Source organism: Thalassophryne amazonica, chromosome 7 (genome assembly GCF_902500255.1).
Source record: "Thalassophryne amazonica chromosome 7, fThaAma1.1, whole genome shotgun sequence".
Taxonomy (NCBI): domain Eukaryota; kingdom Metazoa; phylum Chordata; class Actinopteri; order Batrachoidiformes; family Batrachoididae; genus Thalassophryne; species Thalassophryne amazonica.
Genome location: NC_047109.1, coordinates 75,171,893 through 75,192,210, shown reverse-complemented (window position 1 = coordinate 75,192,210; position 20,318 = coordinate 75,171,893). Strand labels below are relative to the sequence as shown.

General features: G+C 40.8%; 1 protein-coding gene across 4 annotated transcripts; it reads left to right on the top strand.

The window, feature by feature from the left end:
• The first annotated feature begins 321 nt into the window (after positions 1 to 321).
• kel (Kell metallo-endopeptidase (Kell blood group)) lies at positions 322 to 19,388 on the top strand. 4 transcript variants are annotated; one of them, XM_034174532.1, is made up of 18 exons: positions 324 to 514; positions 7,853 to 8,183; positions 8,277 to 8,519; positions 8,606 to 8,727; positions 10,352 to 10,510; positions 10,620 to 10,691; positions 10,764 to 10,952; positions 11,057 to 11,217; positions 11,305 to 11,419; positions 11,904 to 11,999; positions 12,085 to 12,183; positions 12,276 to 12,353; positions 13,758 to 13,861; positions 13,958 to 14,047; positions 14,137 to 14,204; positions 14,841 to 14,995; positions 18,720 to 18,809; positions 18,882 to 19,387. In XM_034174532.1, exons 1-18 carry the CDS (start codon positions 479 to 481, stop codon positions 19,026 to 19,028), a joined length of 2,355 nt encoding a protein of 784 aa, XP_034030423.1. In that variant the 5' UTR covers positions 324 to 478; the 3' UTR covers positions 19,029 to 19,387. The 4 variants fall into 4 exon arrangements, with proteins under 4 accessions (XP_034030424.1, XP_034030423.1, XP_034030422.1 ...); XM_034174531.1 differs by having other exon boundaries at positions 325 to 514; positions 8,256 to 8,519; XM_034174533.1 differs by lacking the exon at positions 18,720 to 18,809 and having other exon boundaries at positions 322 to 514; positions 8,256 to 8,519; positions 18,882 to 19,388.
• The last annotated feature ends 930 nt before the right edge of the window (positions 19,389 to 20,318 follow it).

Sequence of the window (20,318 nt, the reverse complement as noted above, 5' to 3'; positions counted from 1 at the left end):
TCGTACTGATAGAACTGGAAAATGCTTTCCATGTTTGTGTCACTGGAGACATCCGGATCACGTTTCCCGTCTGAATGACGTGACGCAAACTGCTCTATCAGTCGCTGCCAGCTATGTGTCACACTGATAATGACAGCAGCAGACGCATGCATGTGGACAAGCATGTACATTCCAAGAAGTGGCTGCACTCATTTAAAACAGTGTGATAAATGCACACCTGTTGGCCTTATTTACCATTGATGTTTTTTGTTGCATTCTCAGTACTACACAGAGTAGTTGGTGACACACTGAACCTGCCAAGTTGTCTTGCAATGGCATCATTTGGGGAGTGGTGAGTGTGAGTGAGAGAGAGTTGGACGCAGTTATTTTTATCAGAATTGCGAGTGAAGTGAGTGATAAGAGTTGATGTGGGTTGCACGTGTGAAACAAACGCAAAAGACGAGGATAAGTGAAGCTGGATAAACAAACTGACACATCTATGTTAAGAATGAGTGAATCTTCAGCACAACCTCAGGTAGGACATCAACACGGATGCACAAACCAGTTAGCTGCAGTGTTAAAATTGGTCATGAAGTCTGAGAATGAGATTTAAGGTTGTACTGGTTATGGACTAAGTTGATACAAACTTTTGACAGCAGCAGGAGTGTGTTTCTAATGAAGTGCAACAGTGAAAGCAGGTTCTGCTTTATGAATGTTTATAATGACCCAGTGATGTCTGCATGTTTTCTACAGCAGATTCTTGTTATGTTTTTTTTTTTTTTTTTTTTAAATTACGAACCTGACGACGTTCCGTGGACCAAGCAGGTTTTTGGAACAACCTAAGGTGGCAAACCTTTGTAATGTGTATAGAAAGTGGTTTTGCGTTTTCTTGAAAAATGCATGGATGTCCCTGGAAAACATGTCTTGAAGGCAGCGCGCGCGTGTGTGTGTATAGAGAGAGAGTTGGACGCATCAATACCATTCCCAATGGCACTGACACAACCCCATAGAATGACAGACTCTAGCTTTTGGACTTGTTGCACATTAAAGTTTAAGTGACATTTGTGAATGTAACTACTGTGGTGCATGACAAAGGTCTTCCAAAGTAATACCTGATGAATGACTGTTCTAGATGTAATGCTCTCTGAGGGATTGGCAATCACAGGGGTTCAATTTAGGTTTGTATCCTTGCCCTTTATGCACTGACATTTCTACCAATGATTGCAATCACTTGTTGACATCACATTTTAAATGATGTAACTGTTTATTTTTGCCTTTAATGCTAGCCTTAAATTAGTAGAGGGTGGTGGGTAAGCGGTTATGCGCACTCATTTCCAGTGTAGAAGGTTCCTGGTTCAAACCCATCCCTGCCCATTCTGCAATATGGAGTTGAGTCAGGAAGGTTATCTGGTGTAAAACTAGTCAAATCAACATGTGGTGACCCTGAGTGAAAACCAGGGAGATACTGAAGGGACTTAGAGCTGCGTCTCAAAAAATTTGAATATCGTGCAAAAATTTAATATTTTTTGTCAGGTCTCACAGAAGGACACTGCTGAAAGCTCTGGCTGTTCAGAGTTCTGGATCAAGGCATATTCATGGAAGGCTGACTGGAGGGGAAAGGTGCGGTCAGAAAAGATGCACAAGCAACAGGGATGACCACAGCCTTGAGGAGATTGTCAAGCAAAGCCGATTCAAAAACTTGGAGCTTCAGGAGGAGTGGACTGAAGCTAGAGTCAATGCATCAGCCTGAGTCAGTGTTGCATTTGTGGTCCCAAGCCACTCCTGAACTAGAGACCATCTCAGAAGTGTCTTTCCGTGGAGTAAGGAGTCCTCTTTTCAGATGAAAGTAAATTTAGTATTTTATTTGGAAATGAAGGTCCTAGAGTCTGAATAAAGAGTGTACAGGTACAGAATCCAAGCTGCTTACAGTTCAGTGTGAAGTTTCCATTGTCAGTAAGGATTTAGGGTGATGTGTCATCTGCTGGTGTTGCTCCACTATGTTTAATCAAGTCCAAAGCCAACCATGCTGGAATGAAATATGAAAGTATGAGCATGTACAGCACTCAATACGTAGTTGGGGCAAATTTTGCTGGAATTACTGCAGGAATGCACCATGGCATGGAGTCGATCAGTCTATGGCACTGCTCAGGTTGTATGAGAGCCCAGGTTGCTCTGATAGTGGCCTTCAGCTCTTGTGCATTGTTTGGGTCTTGGCACTGTTTGGCAGGTGCCAAGTCCTGTTGGAAATGAAATCTGCATCTCCATAAAGTTGGTCAGCAGCAAGAAGCATGAAGTGCTCTACAACTTCCTGGTACTCGGCTGCGTTGACCTTGGACCTCAGAAAACACAGTGGACCAACACCAGCAGATGATATGGCACCCCAAACCATCACTGACTGTGGAAACTTTACACTGGACCTCAAGCAATGTGGATTCTGTGCCTCTCCTCTCTTCCTCCAAACTCCTTGACCTTGATTTCCAAAGGAAATCCAAAATTTACTTTCATCAGAGAACTTAAATTTGGACCACTTAGCAGCAGTCCAGTCCTTTTTGTCTTTAGCCCAGGCAAGACATCAAGTCAGCAGTCTGCCCCCTGATTGTGTAGCCTACAGAACTAGACTGAGAAGCCATTTAAAGGCCTTTGCGGGTGTTTTGAGTTAATTAGCTGATTAGAGTGTGACACCAGGTGTCTTCAATATTGAACATATTCACAATGTTCTAATTTTCTGAGATACTGAATTTGGGATTTTCATTAGCCGATCTGCTCTGTGTCAGCCTGATCCCGTCAGATCTCAGAAGCTAAGCAGTGCAGGACCTGGTTAGTACTTGGATGGGAGACCTCTTTGGAACACCAGCGGCTGTGTGTTTCTCCAGGTAGCACTGGAGTTGCGTCAGGAAGGGCATCCGGTGTAAAACTTGTGCCAAATATCAATGCGGATCTGTAGTAGAGAAGCTAGAATCTTCAAATGTACTGGGTTGCTTGACGCAAGGACGCTTCGCTTCAAATCGCAGACGCTTCCTCAGCTAAAATTCTTGCTCTGGTAGTCTGACTTCTGTCTAGACTCTTGTAGAAAAGAATAAACAGAAATCACAAAAGCTGGAGTTTTAAACCTAACCAGACCCCTCCTACCGAGAGGCAGACTGCTATAGGCTAGAGACTAAACAATAGCTCCAATTAGCACCTATTGTACTCTAGTTATCACCCTCCTAATGATGGGATGGATGCCTTTCTTGATGGCTCCCTTGACGACTCTCCTGATGACGCGAATGACTCATTACCATGAACAAAAGACAGAAACTGCTTTGACCTGAGTACCCCATTGTAAACAGGGGACAAAGCGTGTCTCAGACCCCCTCCCCAGTTAAGGCTGGGTTTCAACTGTTTCACATAGAATGCCTCCTTGACCCCTCTCTCAAACCATTTCTTCTCTCTGGCTAAGATTTTAACTTCCTTGTCCTCAAATGTGTGGTTAGTGTCTAAGGTGGAGATGAACAGCAGACTGAAGTCCACTGGCGCCCTCTCTGTGGCGCTAGTATAGCCTTTTGTGTAACGGCTGCTTAGTCTCACCTATGTAGTGTTCGTTACAGTTTTCCTGACATCTGATAGAATCCACTACATTGCTCTGTTTGTAACTAGGGATCCTGTCCTTAGGGTGAGCTAATTTCTGTCTCAAGGTGTAAACTGGGATTTTGTGCTGTCTGAAGATCCTCTGTAGTTTTTTCCCCTACTCCTGCTAATAAGGGAGAGACACTCCTCTTCTTCTTGTCTCCGTCTACGTATCTGGTCTCTTTGTTCTCTGGGACTTCTGCACTTTGTCCAGGGACCATGGTGGGTACCCATACTGTGTGGGCTTTCTGGACAAGTTGTTGTTCTTTAGCCCTTCCCTCTGCAGTTGTGGGCACCTGTAGGGCTCTGTGTTGAAGAGTCCTGATCACCCCAAGCTTGTGTTCAAGGGGGTGGTTTGAGCCAAAGAGCAGATATTGGTCAGTGTGAGTGGGTTTCTGTAAACCCCTGTCTGGAGCTGCCTGTTCTCTCCAATCATAACGTCACAGTCCTCAGCTAAAGAACTTTAGCTGAGGAAGCTTCTGTGATTTGAAGCGAAACGTCCTCGCGTCAAACAACCCAGTCCAGTCGAAGATTCAAGCTTCTCTGCTATGGAAACCACCTGGACAACTGAGAGCCTACACAGAAACAATGTGGATCTGGTTGTATCCGCTGTGGCGACCCCGAACACAAAACGGGAGCAGCTGAATGGACAACATTAGTTGTCAGGAATAATCATCAAAATTAGAAGAAATAAACATTTGAAATATACAGTATCACTGTGTGTAATGAATGAATATAATATACAAGTTTCACTTTTTAAATGGAATTACTGAAATCAACTTTTTCATGATATTCTAATTATATGACCAGCATCTGTAAATCATATTTTAAAAACTGATCGGCTAAAGTGTTCTGTTTTGAGATTTGCATTTTCTACTTTTTGGAGCTTATAGGCTGTAATAATTAAAATTAAAATTTACAAATGACTGAAATATTTTAGTTTCTGTGTATTGCAACTAGAATATGAAGCTGAAATACCTGACAAAAAAAATTGAACCTTTTCATAATATTCTAATTTTCTGAGATGCACCTGTATGTACAAGCTTTAAATTACTCCTGTGTGTGCAGGCCTGAAATGCAGAAATGGATGTACCGTATATTAAATGAAATTAAGTTCACCACATAAAACAATAAAATATCTTGCATTTTTACGGTCTACAATGAAGTCAAAGTCAGAATCCCTGCATGCACACACACACACACCCCGCCCCCACCCAATTTTCTATATTGTCCCAACTTCTCTGATTTGGGGTTGTAGTTGTACCTTTTATATTCATTGATTTACTACCTGCTTATTCTAACAGGAGTCACAGAGGATGATGGAGCCATACTTACTCTTTCAAAATCTTATTCACACACCCAATAATTTGTGTAATACTTTACCAAAATTGTAGTTTTGGAATTTTTGACCCCTATACAAACTAAATTTGTTTTTTGCCAACATTTGTATTGTTTTTACCCCATAATACTAGGCAGTAAATAGTACAAACTACACCTTTTTGGAATCTTTATGATCAAAACAAATAATAATACATTTTATTTGGAGGCACCTTTCAAGGCACCCAAGGTCACCTTACAAAAAGTAAAAGCATAAAAGATCACAAATGTTATTAAAACATCAACATAATATCAAATACTAAGATCCTTCAGCTTCTCCCTGTTTTTTCCGCTCGGGATCACTGCAGCAGATTCATGAGGGTTCTGCATATTGATTTTGCACAAGTTTTATACCAGATGCCCTTCCTGACACAGCTCCACATCACATGGAGAATGGGACATGGTAATTTTGAACCGAGAACCTGCTGCTCTGGAAATGAGCACTAATCACTTCACACCAATCAGTCAAAACATGTCTCTGGGTCCTTGGCCTTTGAGATTGAGAGACAACTGGGAGGAACTTATTGAACCAGAGGTGATTTGTGATGCCAATATCTTTGCAGGACAACAAAGGTCAAAGTCATTAGGATTCTGATGCTTTCTGCATTACTGTACTATTGTAAGGCTTGGATGCCAACCAGTCACTATGAGTAGAAGTCTTTGGTACTAGGTCTCTTAGGAGGATCCTTGAGTACTACTGGAATGACTTTGTGTCAAATGAACAGTTAGACAGTTGAGGAGTATCACGTTGCATTGTGAGGGAACATCACTTATGACATTTTGGCCATGTGGGATGTTTCTCTGGGCACAGTCCAGTACACGGGTGCCTCAGCAGGTGGAGAAGGCCAAGGGAATGCCTACTTTTCACTTGGCTGTAGTAGAAACATTACTTTCAAGAGCTGGGAATGGACTGGTTGTCTGCCTTGGTGGCTTTGTAGTGTGATGGATACAGCAATGTGTGGCACGAGTGCATCTTCCATGACATGACTTGACCTGATCTGCGGGTGATGCACATATATAGCTGTAGCTGAGCACTGCGTGCAAGTGCATGTTCCTCGACCCTGACCTGTAGTCTTTAAATGACCACTACCTCGCTACATTCTAGGAATACAAAAGTCAAAGTGTACTTTATTGTCAAAAATCTATGTAACAGGGTTAGCACAGAAGACTGAAATTGTGTTTGACCAGTCTCCAATGTGCAGTTAAACTAAACATATAGATAAGACATTGACAATAAACACACACACAATGTGCAGTAAAAACTAACATACTGATACATGAATTTACATTTCTCTCTTTGACACATTTCACTCACAACCACACACACACATGTGCAGTAAAAAAGACTAACATACTGATATAGACATGTACAATAAATACACAAAATCACACAGCAGCAGAAGTACAATCAGTGGACATACAGGTTATGTGCAATAGTGTAGATGCAGTATGTAAGGTGTGAAGAGTAAAGTGCAAGTGACATGGTGAAATGAAGTGTTCATGGAATGTTCTTCAGTGTCTTTGAAATGTTCATGTAGTTTTCTTCAGTGTGTTGATGAGTCTGATGGCTTGTGGAAAGAAGCTGTTTCCCAGTCTGCTTGTGCGGCACCGCATGCTGCAGTAGCGCTTCCCTGATGGTAGTAGGGAGAACAGTTTGTGTGCTGGGTGAGTGGGGTCTTTGATGATGTTCATTGCTCTCTTGGACCAGTGTGAAGTGTACAGGTCCTGAATGGCTGGTAGGGGCTGTACTATAACTGTACTATAATACTATAGTACAGTTATGATACTGAAGTTAAATTGTTGTTCTTGCCACCTTATGTGGTGCTGATTAGGTTGAAACTGACTGTACATGCGTTTGGTCTCTCTCCAAGCTTACCATGTTCCAAGATACAATTTTACGAAGGATTCTAGTCAGATTAAAAAGGCTCAAAAGATAAAATGAAACCTGTCGTTGCAGAAAATGGTTCAGTTTCAAAAGACTCAATAAATTGATTCACAAAATGATTCACCATTCCAAAATGCTTGAAACATTACAATGGAGGCCAGCAAAGATTCCTTGGTTCAGAAAATGATTCACGCTTTCAAACTCAGACTCAACATGCTAATTGAACTAATTGTTTCAGAAAATGATTTGCTGTTTCAAAATGCCCAAAACCTGTAAATAAATCAATTTTTACAATGATTCAGTATATTAAAATACTCAACACTAAATGAAACATTGGTTTCACAAAATGATTCAAAACATTGAAAAAATCTTAAATGAAACCATTTCTTCAGAAAATGACTCACTGCTTTGACACATTTGAAACCCAAGATGAAGCCGTTACCACAGAAACACTAAACACAAATGTGGATGTTTAATGAAAAGTGGAAGTATGACTTCTTGGTGGAGCGCTTTGCGGAAGTAAAGACTTGGCGTTCTTTATTTGTACTTTATGGGTAAATGTTTTTTCAGTTGTACTGAGGACTTTATTGGTGAATTATTTCCCCAAAATGCAGGTGAGACAGTTCCGTTCTGAGGGTGGGAGTGGGGGAGTTATTTGGTTGGGTGTGCCAAAGGCACATCCCTACTCTACGATGGAAGCCCAGGAGTATCGCAATCTCCACAAAATTTTAAAAAATCTATATCTGTTTTCCTGTATTCCAAGGCAACCTGGGAAGCTAAATACTGATTCTCTAGTCATCGCTTTTAAATCACAATTTTGATTTTAAACACTAAAATCTTGTAATTCTGCATGCAGCAGTATTCGCTCTTCAACTTTTGTTTATGCAAGACCTTTTCCATATTTTAATCACTCCTTTGGTCAACGGCTCAACCCCCAAAATCTGCTACTGACGTTCAAGACAGATTCTCTCTTTGCAGCAAAGCTATTAAATCTGTTTCCCTCAGTTCCAGCTTCAGTTATCAGTGCAGTCATTGCCCGAACAAGAAGCTGAGAGAGGTCTTCAGTCTGCACCTCAGTTTCAGCCACCACACTCCATCCAAGATCCTGGCCAGGCTCCTCAACAGGTTCGTGTCCAACATCAGCTGCAGCTCAATCTTGTGTCCACTCTGCAACCGCCTCAGCCTCAGAACCAGCCCGACCCACCGGATGAAACCAAACCGGTGTGGGTAAAACATTGCAGACTGCTGCTGCTCCTCCTCTGTGGGATCTCCATTTGCGCCGTCATTCTGAGCCTGGTTTACTACACCCACCAGCACCTCAAAACAGAGAGCACAGGTAATGAGACCCATGCACCACGACAGAGTGAGTTCAGGATGGTGTCTGACCTTTGTGCCGCTCTCCCTGCAGCCACGCCGTGTCTCTCTGCAGCCTGTCAGTGGGCATCAGCCCGGATCTCCCTGTCTGCTGATCCCTTCGCACGCCCCTGTGATTACTTCATGTTCACATGTAGAGCTGACACACCGGCCCCCGGGGAGAGACAAAGAGCCAAGAGCAGTCTGGGAGATCAACAGAGAAGAGAGAAAGATGAAGAGAGAGAAATCAGCGGACTGAGGAGGGAGAAACTTCTCAGCAGGAAGACTGTGCTGCTGGAGTTCCTCAGGGGGATACTGGGTATGTGTGTGCTGCTGTAAGGTTTACTACATGCAAAGCATATATCATCTATCTGACATATATGTATATATACATATGTTTGGAAGAATCAAGTGAGTGGACGACTAGTTCAGCGGTGCAGAAAACCAGAAGCTTCTATCATTCCTGTTTGGACACCAGATCCATAGACTCCGTTGGAACAGAACCATTCCTCACACTCATCCAGAAAGTGAGGCAATTGCTCAATTTCCCTTATAATGAAAATCAACGTTCCAGTATCACCTCTGTGTTTATGAGGTTAATACACGGCATTGAGGCATTTTGATAGTTTGAAACAAAAGAACAAAATAAAAAATAATTTACTGCTTTAAATGCTAAAAAAAAACTAAAACTAAACAATTACTTTAGAATAATGCTTCAGTAAGTCAAAACTGCCTAAATACTAAAGAATTTCAGAAAATAATTCAACAATTTGCAATGGTCAAAAAGTACATGAAACACAAGACAGAAGTTATTCACTGTTTTGAAACATGACATGCCACAATTGTTCCGCAAAATGATTCACAGTTTTGAGCAGGTTGCCTGTCTTTATGACTTTAGAAAATAATTCAGTATTCTGAAATGATCCAAACAGTAAATGTAGCAGTAGCATTTTCTTCAGAATATGGTTCACTGCTTTGACACATTTGAAACCCAAGATGGAGCAGATGGCTAAATTAATTTCTTCAGAGAATCCTTCACTGTTTTGAAACACTAAGTGAAACATTTGCTTGGCAAAATGAGTTACTCTTTTGAAGTGCTAAGAAAAAAAAAAATCCAAATGAAAATCCAAATGAAACAAGTACTTTAGAAAATGATTCACTACTGGAAATGCTGTCAACATTAAACAATCACTTCATAATATGATTCACTAAATGCCTAGAAAATCTACACAAACAAATTGTTTCACAAACTAATTAGCTGCTTTGAAACATTAAATGAAACATTTGAAATGCTTGAATCACTGCAGTGGTGATTTTGAGGTGACAATGTGGATTCCTTGGTTCAGAAACTACACAACATGGAAGAATTGCATTGGAAAAATTCTCCATTCTCCAAAACTCTAAATAAAACAATGGCTGAAGAATATATTGTGCTGAAACACTCAAAAGTATAAGTTCAGAATGGTGTCTGTGTGACAAATCGAAATGCTTCCACACTACAAATTTAGGATCTAGTAGACAGTGAGTTCTTTGCTTCAGATAACAAATCATTATTTCAAAAGTCTAAGAATAACTAAAATAACAAATTGCTTCAGTAAGTGATAAATGGTTTGAAGCATTAATGAAAATTACTATAAAATAAGTCACTGCTTTGAAATGTTCAATATGGTGCAATGGTGATACCAGGTAGACTGAGATTTTTGTAAAAAAACAAACAAACAAACAAACAAAAACGATTGAGTGTTTCTAAATACCCAATGAATTAAAATTTGTTGGTAAAAACAAACAAACGAACTCCATTTTGAAGCAACTGAAACACCAAATGAAACAACAGTTTCAGAAAGAGACAGAATGCCATCTCTTGCCCATAATACACAAACCTCACAGATAAGTGGGAAAGCTGGAGGAATTCTGCTGACAGATCAGGATTTCTTAGAATTTAACAACCCAAAGCTGCAAATATGAGTCATAAATGGTTATAAACAATCAGCAGGGTTAGTTGTCTTTGCAGTTATTAGCCACATATTTCTTAGGTGGCTTTTAAAGTCGATATTATATCTTTAGGTCATAACTTTACATCTTTTTATGATATCTGGTTCCTCATCATCAAGTATTTTTCCTCTCTCTCTCTCTCTCTCTCTCTCTCTCTAGCTGGGAGGTTGGGCAGTGTCAGGTCAGTGGAATCAGACTGATTTTAACTCCACCCTGAGCCTGCTAATGAGAGACTACAGCACATTTCCATTTTTTAACATCTACGTGGGCAAAGACCCAAATGAAATTGCCCACAGCATCGCCAGAAATTACATTCATGTCAGTTTCCATGAAATAAAATTGTAAATCATTAAGAATGTGACGGAATTAAGGCTCTTTAAAAAAACAACAACAACAAACAAAAAACCTCATGTCTCTTTACTAACAGATTGATCAGCCTGATCTGTTACTCCCCACTGAGTGGAACAGTGAAACTAAGATATCTCAAGCAATAAAGCAGGTACTATACTCAAGAGAATGCTACTATAGTTGTGTATACTTCTTCATCTCATCCTGTTAGTTTGTCACACAGACGGTACGTCCTTTCTTCGCGTTGTGTCAGAAGTACATGGTCCTGCTTGGGGCCCAATCCAGCAACAGTATCGACCACGCGAGCATGTTCACCTCTCTGTCCTCTGAGCTTGCCGTGGCTGCCGCCCCTCTGGAACACCGCTCTGTAAACAGACTGCTCTTCCAGGGTATGACCATCAAAGAGCTCCAGGTATGCAAGGAGACTGGGTCACCACACAGATGTTCCACATCCTCTGTATTACTCACCCTTTTAAGTATGTGTGTGTGTGTGTGTGTGTGTAAATGTGACCACAGAAGCAGGCTCCTGCCATTGACTGGTTGGGATGTCTACAGGCTGTTTTCCATCCGCTGCACATCAGCCAAGAGAATCACATCCTTCTGCATAACATCCACTACGTTGTGCAAATGTCGCACGTCATTGGCAAATGGCTGAACAAGGATGAGCTGAGCAGCAGGTACTGTAAGTGACACTAAATAACACACAAACATTTACGCACCTTTTTTTTATATTTACAAAATTTTGCTGGACCATTTGCCCTCAGAGGTCCACTTCATACATTTATGATCTTCAACCTCCTGCACACACTGATGCCGGCACTTGACTCCAGGTTTTCTGAAATAGCGAAGAATTTATCTTTGGTTGTGGGTACTGCTGGGGTGAGTCGACAGTGAATATTCAGAGAGTGCATGTCTGGGCCAAGGTCCAACATTCTTCTGTTCACACGTTCTGTGTTGACATTTTACTTTCTTCTAACCTGACTGCTGATGTTTTTAGTCTTATCACTCATCTTTGATCCTGACCTTTAATCCTGGTCTCTGATCTTAGATCCTGTTTGCTGTTGCCAGTTATCTGTTAGTTTGATTGTAATGTTTTGATCACGGCTGATCCTGTGATCAGAATCACACAGATCAAAGACAGGATCAAAGGAATCATGGTCAGAGATCAAAGGCAAGCTCCATCCCTTCATCCAGATCTGCACCAACATTTAATTAACTCTTTGTCTACCTCGCTAAGAAATTACATTAAAAAATGTTCCCGTTTTTACGATGTTCTGCTGACAGGCAAATTTAACATATTGTCGTTGACAGAGGTTAAAAATTATGTGATTTTTGTGTATGTGATTGTGGCGCTTTTCACCAGGCAGCCCCTCGCTGGAAACTTTGCATGTCGGAGACTGAGAGAGGATTTGACTCAGTTTTGATTCACCTTCTCAGTGAAAAGACGGCACGTCAAGAGGTGAGGAGATGCTGCAGGGAATGAGGACGTAATTGTTTTATTCAATTAATGAAGCAATGTCATTTTTTAAAAATTTGTTCAACAGGCGGAAGAGATGATTGAAAATATTTTTTCCTCCTTCGAGTCCAAATTACTTGACCTTGAGTGGACAGATGACACATTTCTCCAGTTTATTATGACAAAGGTAATGTTGAGCAAAGGGAGTTACTTTTTTAAATGCATTGTTCTGGCAGTTAGATATCTTTAAAAAACTTTTTTTTTTTATCTCTTCCCCAGATTCAGCATCTAATCCCAAGACTTTGGACAGCAACAGAGATCCCAAGTAAACCTCAACTTGACCAGATTTTTGCAAAGGTACATAACAGATGAAGCATCAAAGAAATGTAGCGATGCTGAAGAAAAAAGGAAAGAAAGCAGGAAAGAACTGACAGTTTCAACAAACTGTAATTTCATATTTTTGTGTTGCACAGTAACTTATGGAAATGGTAAAAACAGATGAACATGTGCATAACAAGGTTACTTAAATAAAATAATTTTTTTGTGTATGCAGTAGAATCAATATTTAATTGAAAATGATAACCTTTTATTGGAGAGGGTTGGTGAGTGGTGGCAGGATAACAGAAAAGTGTGGAAGCTGCTCGTCTTCCTTAAGATGTTATATTCACGTAAACTCAACAAGACTTTGTAAAAAAAACTGTTTTTGCTTTACATTTTATATATATATATATATATATATACGTATATACATATATATGTATATATATATGTGTGTATATATATATATATATATATATATGTATGGACGAGGCGTAGCCGAGTCCAATATAACTTTTTTTCATCCAATATTTCTCTATGTTGGATGACTTGCCATCCATCAATTGTTATGGTCTCCACCCCCCTCCCAAATTAAGCAAACAACAAAGAGTCAAGTAAATTAGAGCAATTTATTTTTTTGTGAACAGCATATGAATGCTTCTAAAACGTCAGTAGCGTGCTTGTCTACCTTCTTAATGTTTGTGGCATCCTTGGAGTTCAGTATTTCCACCAGTTCCTCCTCTGTGAACTCAGCAAACCTCGCTGGCAGGCGATTTTCTGCTGTTGTTGACATGTTTGTTGCCATTTTTTTCAACCAGTGTCTGTCAGCTAGTTCCTGACCTTCGTATGCCGCGCTCTGATTGGCTAGCTGTTGGCAGTAAGCTCTAACGCTATTGGTCAGTGGGAACCAATCCAATATAACTTTTGGTCCTATAGCCTTTTTGGATCCTTTTGGATCCAACATAACTTTCTGGCGCCAAGCATGCCAAAATACAGGTAAATGATGGACAGAAAGGCTATTGCAATCTGAGTGGAGAACATTTTATATACAACATACATACATACATGCACACACGCTTTCATATATACATATACGTATATATATATATATATATATATATATATATACACAAGCTGATTATATATATATAATCCACAAGCTGCTGTAGAACCAATTTTTCAAGAATTTTAGAGCAAAATGATATATTTGATAGTCTAATTTTCAGTGAACCTGGATCTAAGTTACATTTTTTTAAGAATAGGATTGATCACTGTAGATTTAAAAGTTGTAGGAATCAAACCTGAAGTTAGTGACAGTTTAATATTGCTGTGGTATTTTTATTGCAGTCTTTGCATTAACCCAAGTAAAGTGATTAATGACAAAATTAGAAATTGGTGATTATGCTATCAGCTGAGTCATGGAAATAATCTGCATGTGTTCAGGTGACAGTCGACAAGGACAGATTCTTCTCCAACTACATCCAGCTACTGTCCCTGTGGCAAAAAAGACGCACTAAAATGCTGGCTGAGGCAGATGGGGTTGATGTGTAAGTCACATTAACATTAATTTAATCTAAATAATTCAGTCCAGAGTGTGTATTAAAGTTTTTAGTGTGTATTAAAGTTTTTTACCTCTTTTTTAGACTGTCTGTGACACCAGTGCTTGTGGATAATGAACTCATCTTTCCAATGGGAATGTTTATCCCTCCACTCTTCAATCCGAACTATCCCAGGTAAAGCAGACGGTAAAATTCCGAACACTATTAAAGCATTTCATGTGAATTATTGAACATCACAGCATCTGACTTCACTTTTAAAACAGAGCTATGAATTATGGAGTGTTGGGTTTCCTCATTGCCAAAGATATCCTCCACCTTCTTCTGCCTGACAGTAAGAAGAATTATCCGAAACTTGAAAGGCTCTTTGTGTTCAGTGTACATTAAAGCTACAGTATAGGATTGGGGGGGGGGGGTTATTAGCCAAAATGGATTATAGCATTCATAACATCTGTTCATCTGTGTAAATTTAGCTGAACAATTAATGTGTTTTCGTAAGCCAGATCTTCATATGTACACGAGATTGGACCCCCTCATGAAGGCCACCATGTTGCACGACCATATTGGTACAGTAGCCCAAAAAGGTCATACTTAGTCTGTCTTTAACAAGACTGACAATAAAAGAGGAGGACTCAGTGGTTGCTCTCCTATACAGTCATCTGGTCACTAGTGCAGACTAACAACTTTGAGAAACCTCTTTTTTTTAATGGGGGATTGTACATATTATTTATTACAAGATAAAGCAAGGGAACATGAATCCTTATTGCCAAGAAACAAAAATGTGAAGGGAAGCAATATTGTGGCCAGTGATGGCATAGCACAATCTGCCACTTCACCACTAGATGACACTAAATCCTACACCTTGTAGCTTTAAAAATAACTGATCTGTGGCAACTTGTTGATCCTATCTTCAACTTCATGCTCCACTTATATTTGGTGTTTTCTGCACTATGATGTCAATCTGCTGTAGTTCGCACTCAGAGTAGGACGGTGCACACTGTGGGGGAATGTGTCTGGTCTCACTACCTCAGCGTGACAGGAGACAGACATACAGCATCATTGCTATCAGCAGCGCAGCAGCAGGAGCTTTGGGTGCAGTATTCTGCCCTGCAGATAGCACTTGAGGTAAGAACACACAACCTGCTAGAGGGCCTGATCTTGACCATGCACAGTACCCGGTCTAAAGTGCACAAGTACATTTAGAGCATGTCTAATTCCACTTTGCTATTTACACATCACATAATCTCAGCACCAAGGAAGGCACAGAATTCACGAGCGCACGATTTATGTTCTCACACACATTGTACGTTCAAAAACCACACGTTGGACTCGTGTTTCCAGAAGCAAAACGTAAACAGAAGCTTTTTTTTCAAACTCAATTTACAAAAACTCTCGATGGGCGTATGGAACCCGGGAGAGGTCACTTAAAGTGATATTTTTTTCTGGCCATGATAATTTGTGCGCACATTTTCCTTTAATTGAGCCCACAAATTAATAAAACATGCTCTCAAATTAATAAAATGTGCGCACGTTTTCCTGGCCGTGATCATTTGTGCGCATGTTTTCCTTTAATTGAGCCCTCAAATTCGGGAGCGTTGTGATTGGGTAGAGAGCTGAGCTTTGTGGCTCCTCTCAGCTTCCTTCTGTGCTGGAAGCCATGTAGTAAACAAGAGTGCGGGCTCATTGTTTGGGTCTGTTGTCGCTTTTGATGCTACCAGAAGCGATTGTGGTGTTAAAACTCAAATTCAGCTTGTTAGTAGTTGCAAATGTACCAGAGACAATACTGGAATTTATCGGTTATCTGTAACTTCTGATACATTTTTGGGTGGTTTATCGTTTTATCTTTATCAAAAATAACTTTTCAGTTATCTGATTATCTGTTACTGAAGTTAATTTTTTGGTTATCTGTGCCCACCACTGGTCATGGCCATGTGACAACAATCAGCCTGACATTTGTTACTGCTGTTAAGAGTGTGGTCCGCTGGAACCTGGTGCATTGCTGTTTTAGTACACTCTGTAAAAAAATTGGAGAAGTGAGAGGTTTCCTGGCGAGAAAACAGACCACACGCAAATAGGCTATTAACGGAAACAGCAGTCATCCACCAAAGCTCCCTGAAGTGAAGCACCCAAGTATCTGCAACATCACTTCTTCCTCTGACCACCTGATCTCCTCTATGTCCCATCAACCGCAGCTCCTAAGCCCTCCTGTAGCAAGTCCCGTCTTGGTGCTCCCTGCCTGTAAACACAGGGAGGAAGAAACCAGTGTAAAAATATGGTACAAACCACAGTTGTTAAATGTTGAATTTTTTTCATTACTTTTTAAAATTTAGTTCACAATTCAGTCTTGTTTTAGTTAGCCCCATCACTAAGAGGAGCACGGTTATTGTAATGGCCATGTTTTTGTTTTTCTGTTTACTTGTTTGTCTGTCCACAACGATAGGGGTGTTAGTCTAAAATACTTTAATGACTATTGGAACTCTCAGGAACTAAATTAATGAAAAGTGTTATTTTGCAAAGACTTCTGTTGCCTTTGTTGTGGTCCATCCCTTGTCCTTGTCTTGTGTCCTGACTGTTAGTGGTTACGTTTTTCCTTTATTTCAGTCTTTAGCCTTTCTTGAATTCCACTTTAGTTTTCTGCCATTGTCCCTTGGTTTTGTAGTCTTATCATTTTGGCATTATTCACGGTTTGTGTCAGGTGCAGCTCACTGCAGGGTTCTTTGTGGGTTGATGTTTCACTCTGTCTCTGTCAGTCCATATGTGTGTGTTTGCAGGTGTAACAGCTTGTTCTGCGTTGTGTTGACTCCTCCCACTCGCTCCCCTCGGGACACAAAGTCAAGATCTCTGGCATTCAGTACTTTAACGTTTCTCATAATCCCCCTGGTGGCCCCCTGCGCTTCCCAGAATGTATGGCGGCGTCAGCAAAGTTCCAGCGTCTCACAGTGCATGTAAGCAAATGGCTAGTGAGGATGTGAATGGCGTTGATCCAGTGAGTTCACGGGCGATTATGATGATGGCACATTCTCCTAAGTTAAGAGGGTTATCTAGAGGAGGTGTAGCACTTGTGATGGACTTCTGCTGTGCCCCAATGTTGTCTTGTTGTCCATATTTCACAAGGTTTGTTTACACTATGCCCTGAACCGGTGTCGCAGACTGAACAGTCCGCCCCTAAAAATTGGTCCCCCTGCCTCCACTGCGCATGTGTCATTTCAGACCACAGCAGCACGTCTGAGACAGTCTCTTCACCCAAAGCAATCAAACGAATTAATGGGATTATTAACCATCAGATAACAAGGTAAAACTTCTTAAATCATTGTAAAATCAGTTTTAAGCAGAAACGAGGCGATACTTGGTGACGCTTTGAAATGACCAATGTACAATGAATGCATCAGCTAGCAGCTCTTGTAGCTGATCGCTTCTCCATCTATTATGATGAAATAATGCTCAATTTATGTGGAAATGATTGTTGTACAAAAGCTTCAGATATCTGTTGCTAAGATAGATGCCTGAAATGGAGTATGAAGCAGAAACGAGGTGATAAGCCGTGAACCGCGGCTAATGACGCATGCACAGTGACGGCACGGCGGACCAATTTTTAGGGGGGACCATTTGGTCTGTGACACCAGAAGTCTGTTGAAACTGACCTCTCGTGAGTAATGGACCGCAAGACGGCGCGAGATTCACAACTGTGAAATAGCGAATGAGAGATGGACGCTCTAACCAGAAGGGTAAAACTCGGGCTCTGTGGCCCTGTGGCCAGAGAATCCTTTTAGCTGTTGAGGAGTGAGGTTTACTGACTACTATTGCACAGCGACTCCTGCTGGCCTCCGTCACATAGGCATGGCCCTTTCGCTTTGTGTTCCTTCACAGCTGTGCCACATCACAATTACCACACCTGTCTCTCATCTTCTCGTTGCATGTCACTATTTAGTTTGTCACTGTGGTGCTATCACCTTGCTGGCTCATTCCGGTTTGTTCTGGTCCTGTTGTTGTTATTAGTCAGTTCTGTGTTTGTGCATCTCCCCTTGTCGTGGTGCTGCTGCCAACTCCCCTCCTTTGTTCCCGTTCATTTGGCCTGTTCTTCAGTTTTGAGATTTTGTTATCTACTTCAGCTTTGCTAAATAAACTTTTTACTCCTGCTGGTGTCTGTCTGCATTATTGGGTTCAGTCCCTCTGAAATCATAACAGTCCTTGGGTTCACAAATGTATCGGGCATCTGACGTTAATGACACATGATGATGTTAAGCAAAGTGGAAATATTATCTAATATTAGCTATTAGCTAGTGCAGTCATCTGGATGCCTTGTGTGAAGAGTGAGGATGAGCAGCACAAATGTGCTTCCCGCATGCACAAACAGAGTGTCCACTTGATCCTGCCTCTGTAAAGCATATCTAAACAGAAAAACTCTGCACTCAACTTCTGACCAGGTTTTTGATGATCTATAGCCTAAAAATATTGTAAGATGGTAAAATCCATATTGAATTATGTTCCCATTTGGCTGGTAAGAGGATCCTCTTTTGGCTGACGTGGTAAGAGTGTTAACCTCATCATGACCGAGGTGTCTGATGTTTGAACTCCACAGGGAGCCACAAAAATGTCATTCTGTTATAATAGCAATGCACCATCAGTGCCACTGATGACACATCATTTTTGGATTAACACACTCATGGACACACAAGTGACCTTGAGTCCATTTAGTGTTTAACGTGAGGACCGCAGGTTGAAAATGGCAGTTGCGTTAGTTGGAATCTAGTCGTGACACTTTGCACCGGGTGTAAGATAGGGCCCTTAGTTTTTGTATGTGTGGCGTCATGACGCACATCCATTTGTTTTGTCCACCTTTTCTCTTCAGGCCTATCAGAAGAGTCTAAAGAACCGTCCAGGAGACATGTCTCTGTTAGGATTGTCACACACCCGTCTGTTTCTCACATCTTTTGCTCAGGTACTTTTTGTTGATCCCGTTCTCTTTCAGCTCCCTATCTTTTTGTATTTCTTCATATTTATTCTGTTGTAGCTCTCCTGTGACGCTGACCCATACTGGGAGTTCATGCCTTTGGAACCGTCCTTCTTGACGACAGTGATTTGTGCCAAACCTAACCTCTGCCCCACAAGGATCAAGTGCACCACTAAGCCCCATCACCGTTCACTGCCTACATGCTGAATTACACACGACTGAATAGGAAATATATGGGTACCAAGAGGGCACCAGCAGCAGGGCTCCAAATGAAAAACTGCATTTTTCCACAACCTCAAAATTGCATAGTGTAGTTATGAACGTTTGTGCATTTTATTATTCATTTGTGGTGGAAATCAGTGTAACAACAAAGGATTAAAATAATTATCCTGACTAACATAAAATGTCAGTTTAAAATTTTCAATCACAACTTACTATATATTGCTCTGATATTACAAAATTTCTACATATATGGTTTATTTACCACTGATAGTAATTATACTGTAAATTTTTGCTTAAGACTGAATGTCAGCTTTTTTTCAATGTTTATTGTTTGTCTTTTTGGGGGTGGGGGGGGGGGCTGTAGCTGTATATTAACTGGTTTGCCTAATAGTACACAAGTGTCTGTTCTGCCTTTACTACCTTACTAGAGAGGCTTGCAACATATTTTATGTTGTTCCTGTGTTATAGTGCCTGATTTTTTTTTATTTTGTTGTTTGATATACTGCATTTTCAGCATTTTGTTAATAATGTTTCTGTTGTTGGGTTATTATGATCTGGTATACAGCAAGGTCAGAAAATCAAGGCTACATAATGATGTCATATTAAATGCTGCGTGGCTTAACATTTGTGATTTTTGCATTCACTGATATAAATGATGAATATCATCAGTGCATATGCCCCACAGGAAGGTGGTGAGACGAAAGAAAGATTTCTGGAGTGCATTAGATGAGATGGTGGAGAGTGTGCCCAAGCATGAAAGAGTGGTGAAAGAAACAGAGGCGATGAGGAAGTAATGGGAAGATATGGTATCAAGGACAGAAATGTGGAAGGACAGATGGTAGATATTTGCAAAAAGAATGGAAATGGCTGTGGTGAATACCTACTTTAAGAAAAGGGAGGAACACAGGATGCCATATTAAAGTGGAGGAGAAGGTGCACACAGGTGGACTACATTCTTTGTAAGAAATGCAAGCAAAAAGAAATTGGAGACTGTAGGGTGGTGGCAGGAAAGAGTGTAGCTGGAAAGCACAGGATGGTGGTTTGCAGGATGAGGTGAAGAAGAGGAAGACAGAACTCAACAAAGGATCAGATGGTGGAAGAAGGAGGAAGACGTGTGAAATTCAGTGAACAGGTGAGAAAAAGCAATTGTCGACAACTGGAAAAGTACTACAGCTGTGGTCACGGAGACAGCTAGGAAGGTACTGGGTGTGACATCTGGACAATGGAAGGAAGACGAGGAGATGTGGGGGAACGAAGATGTTCAAGAAAGTATAA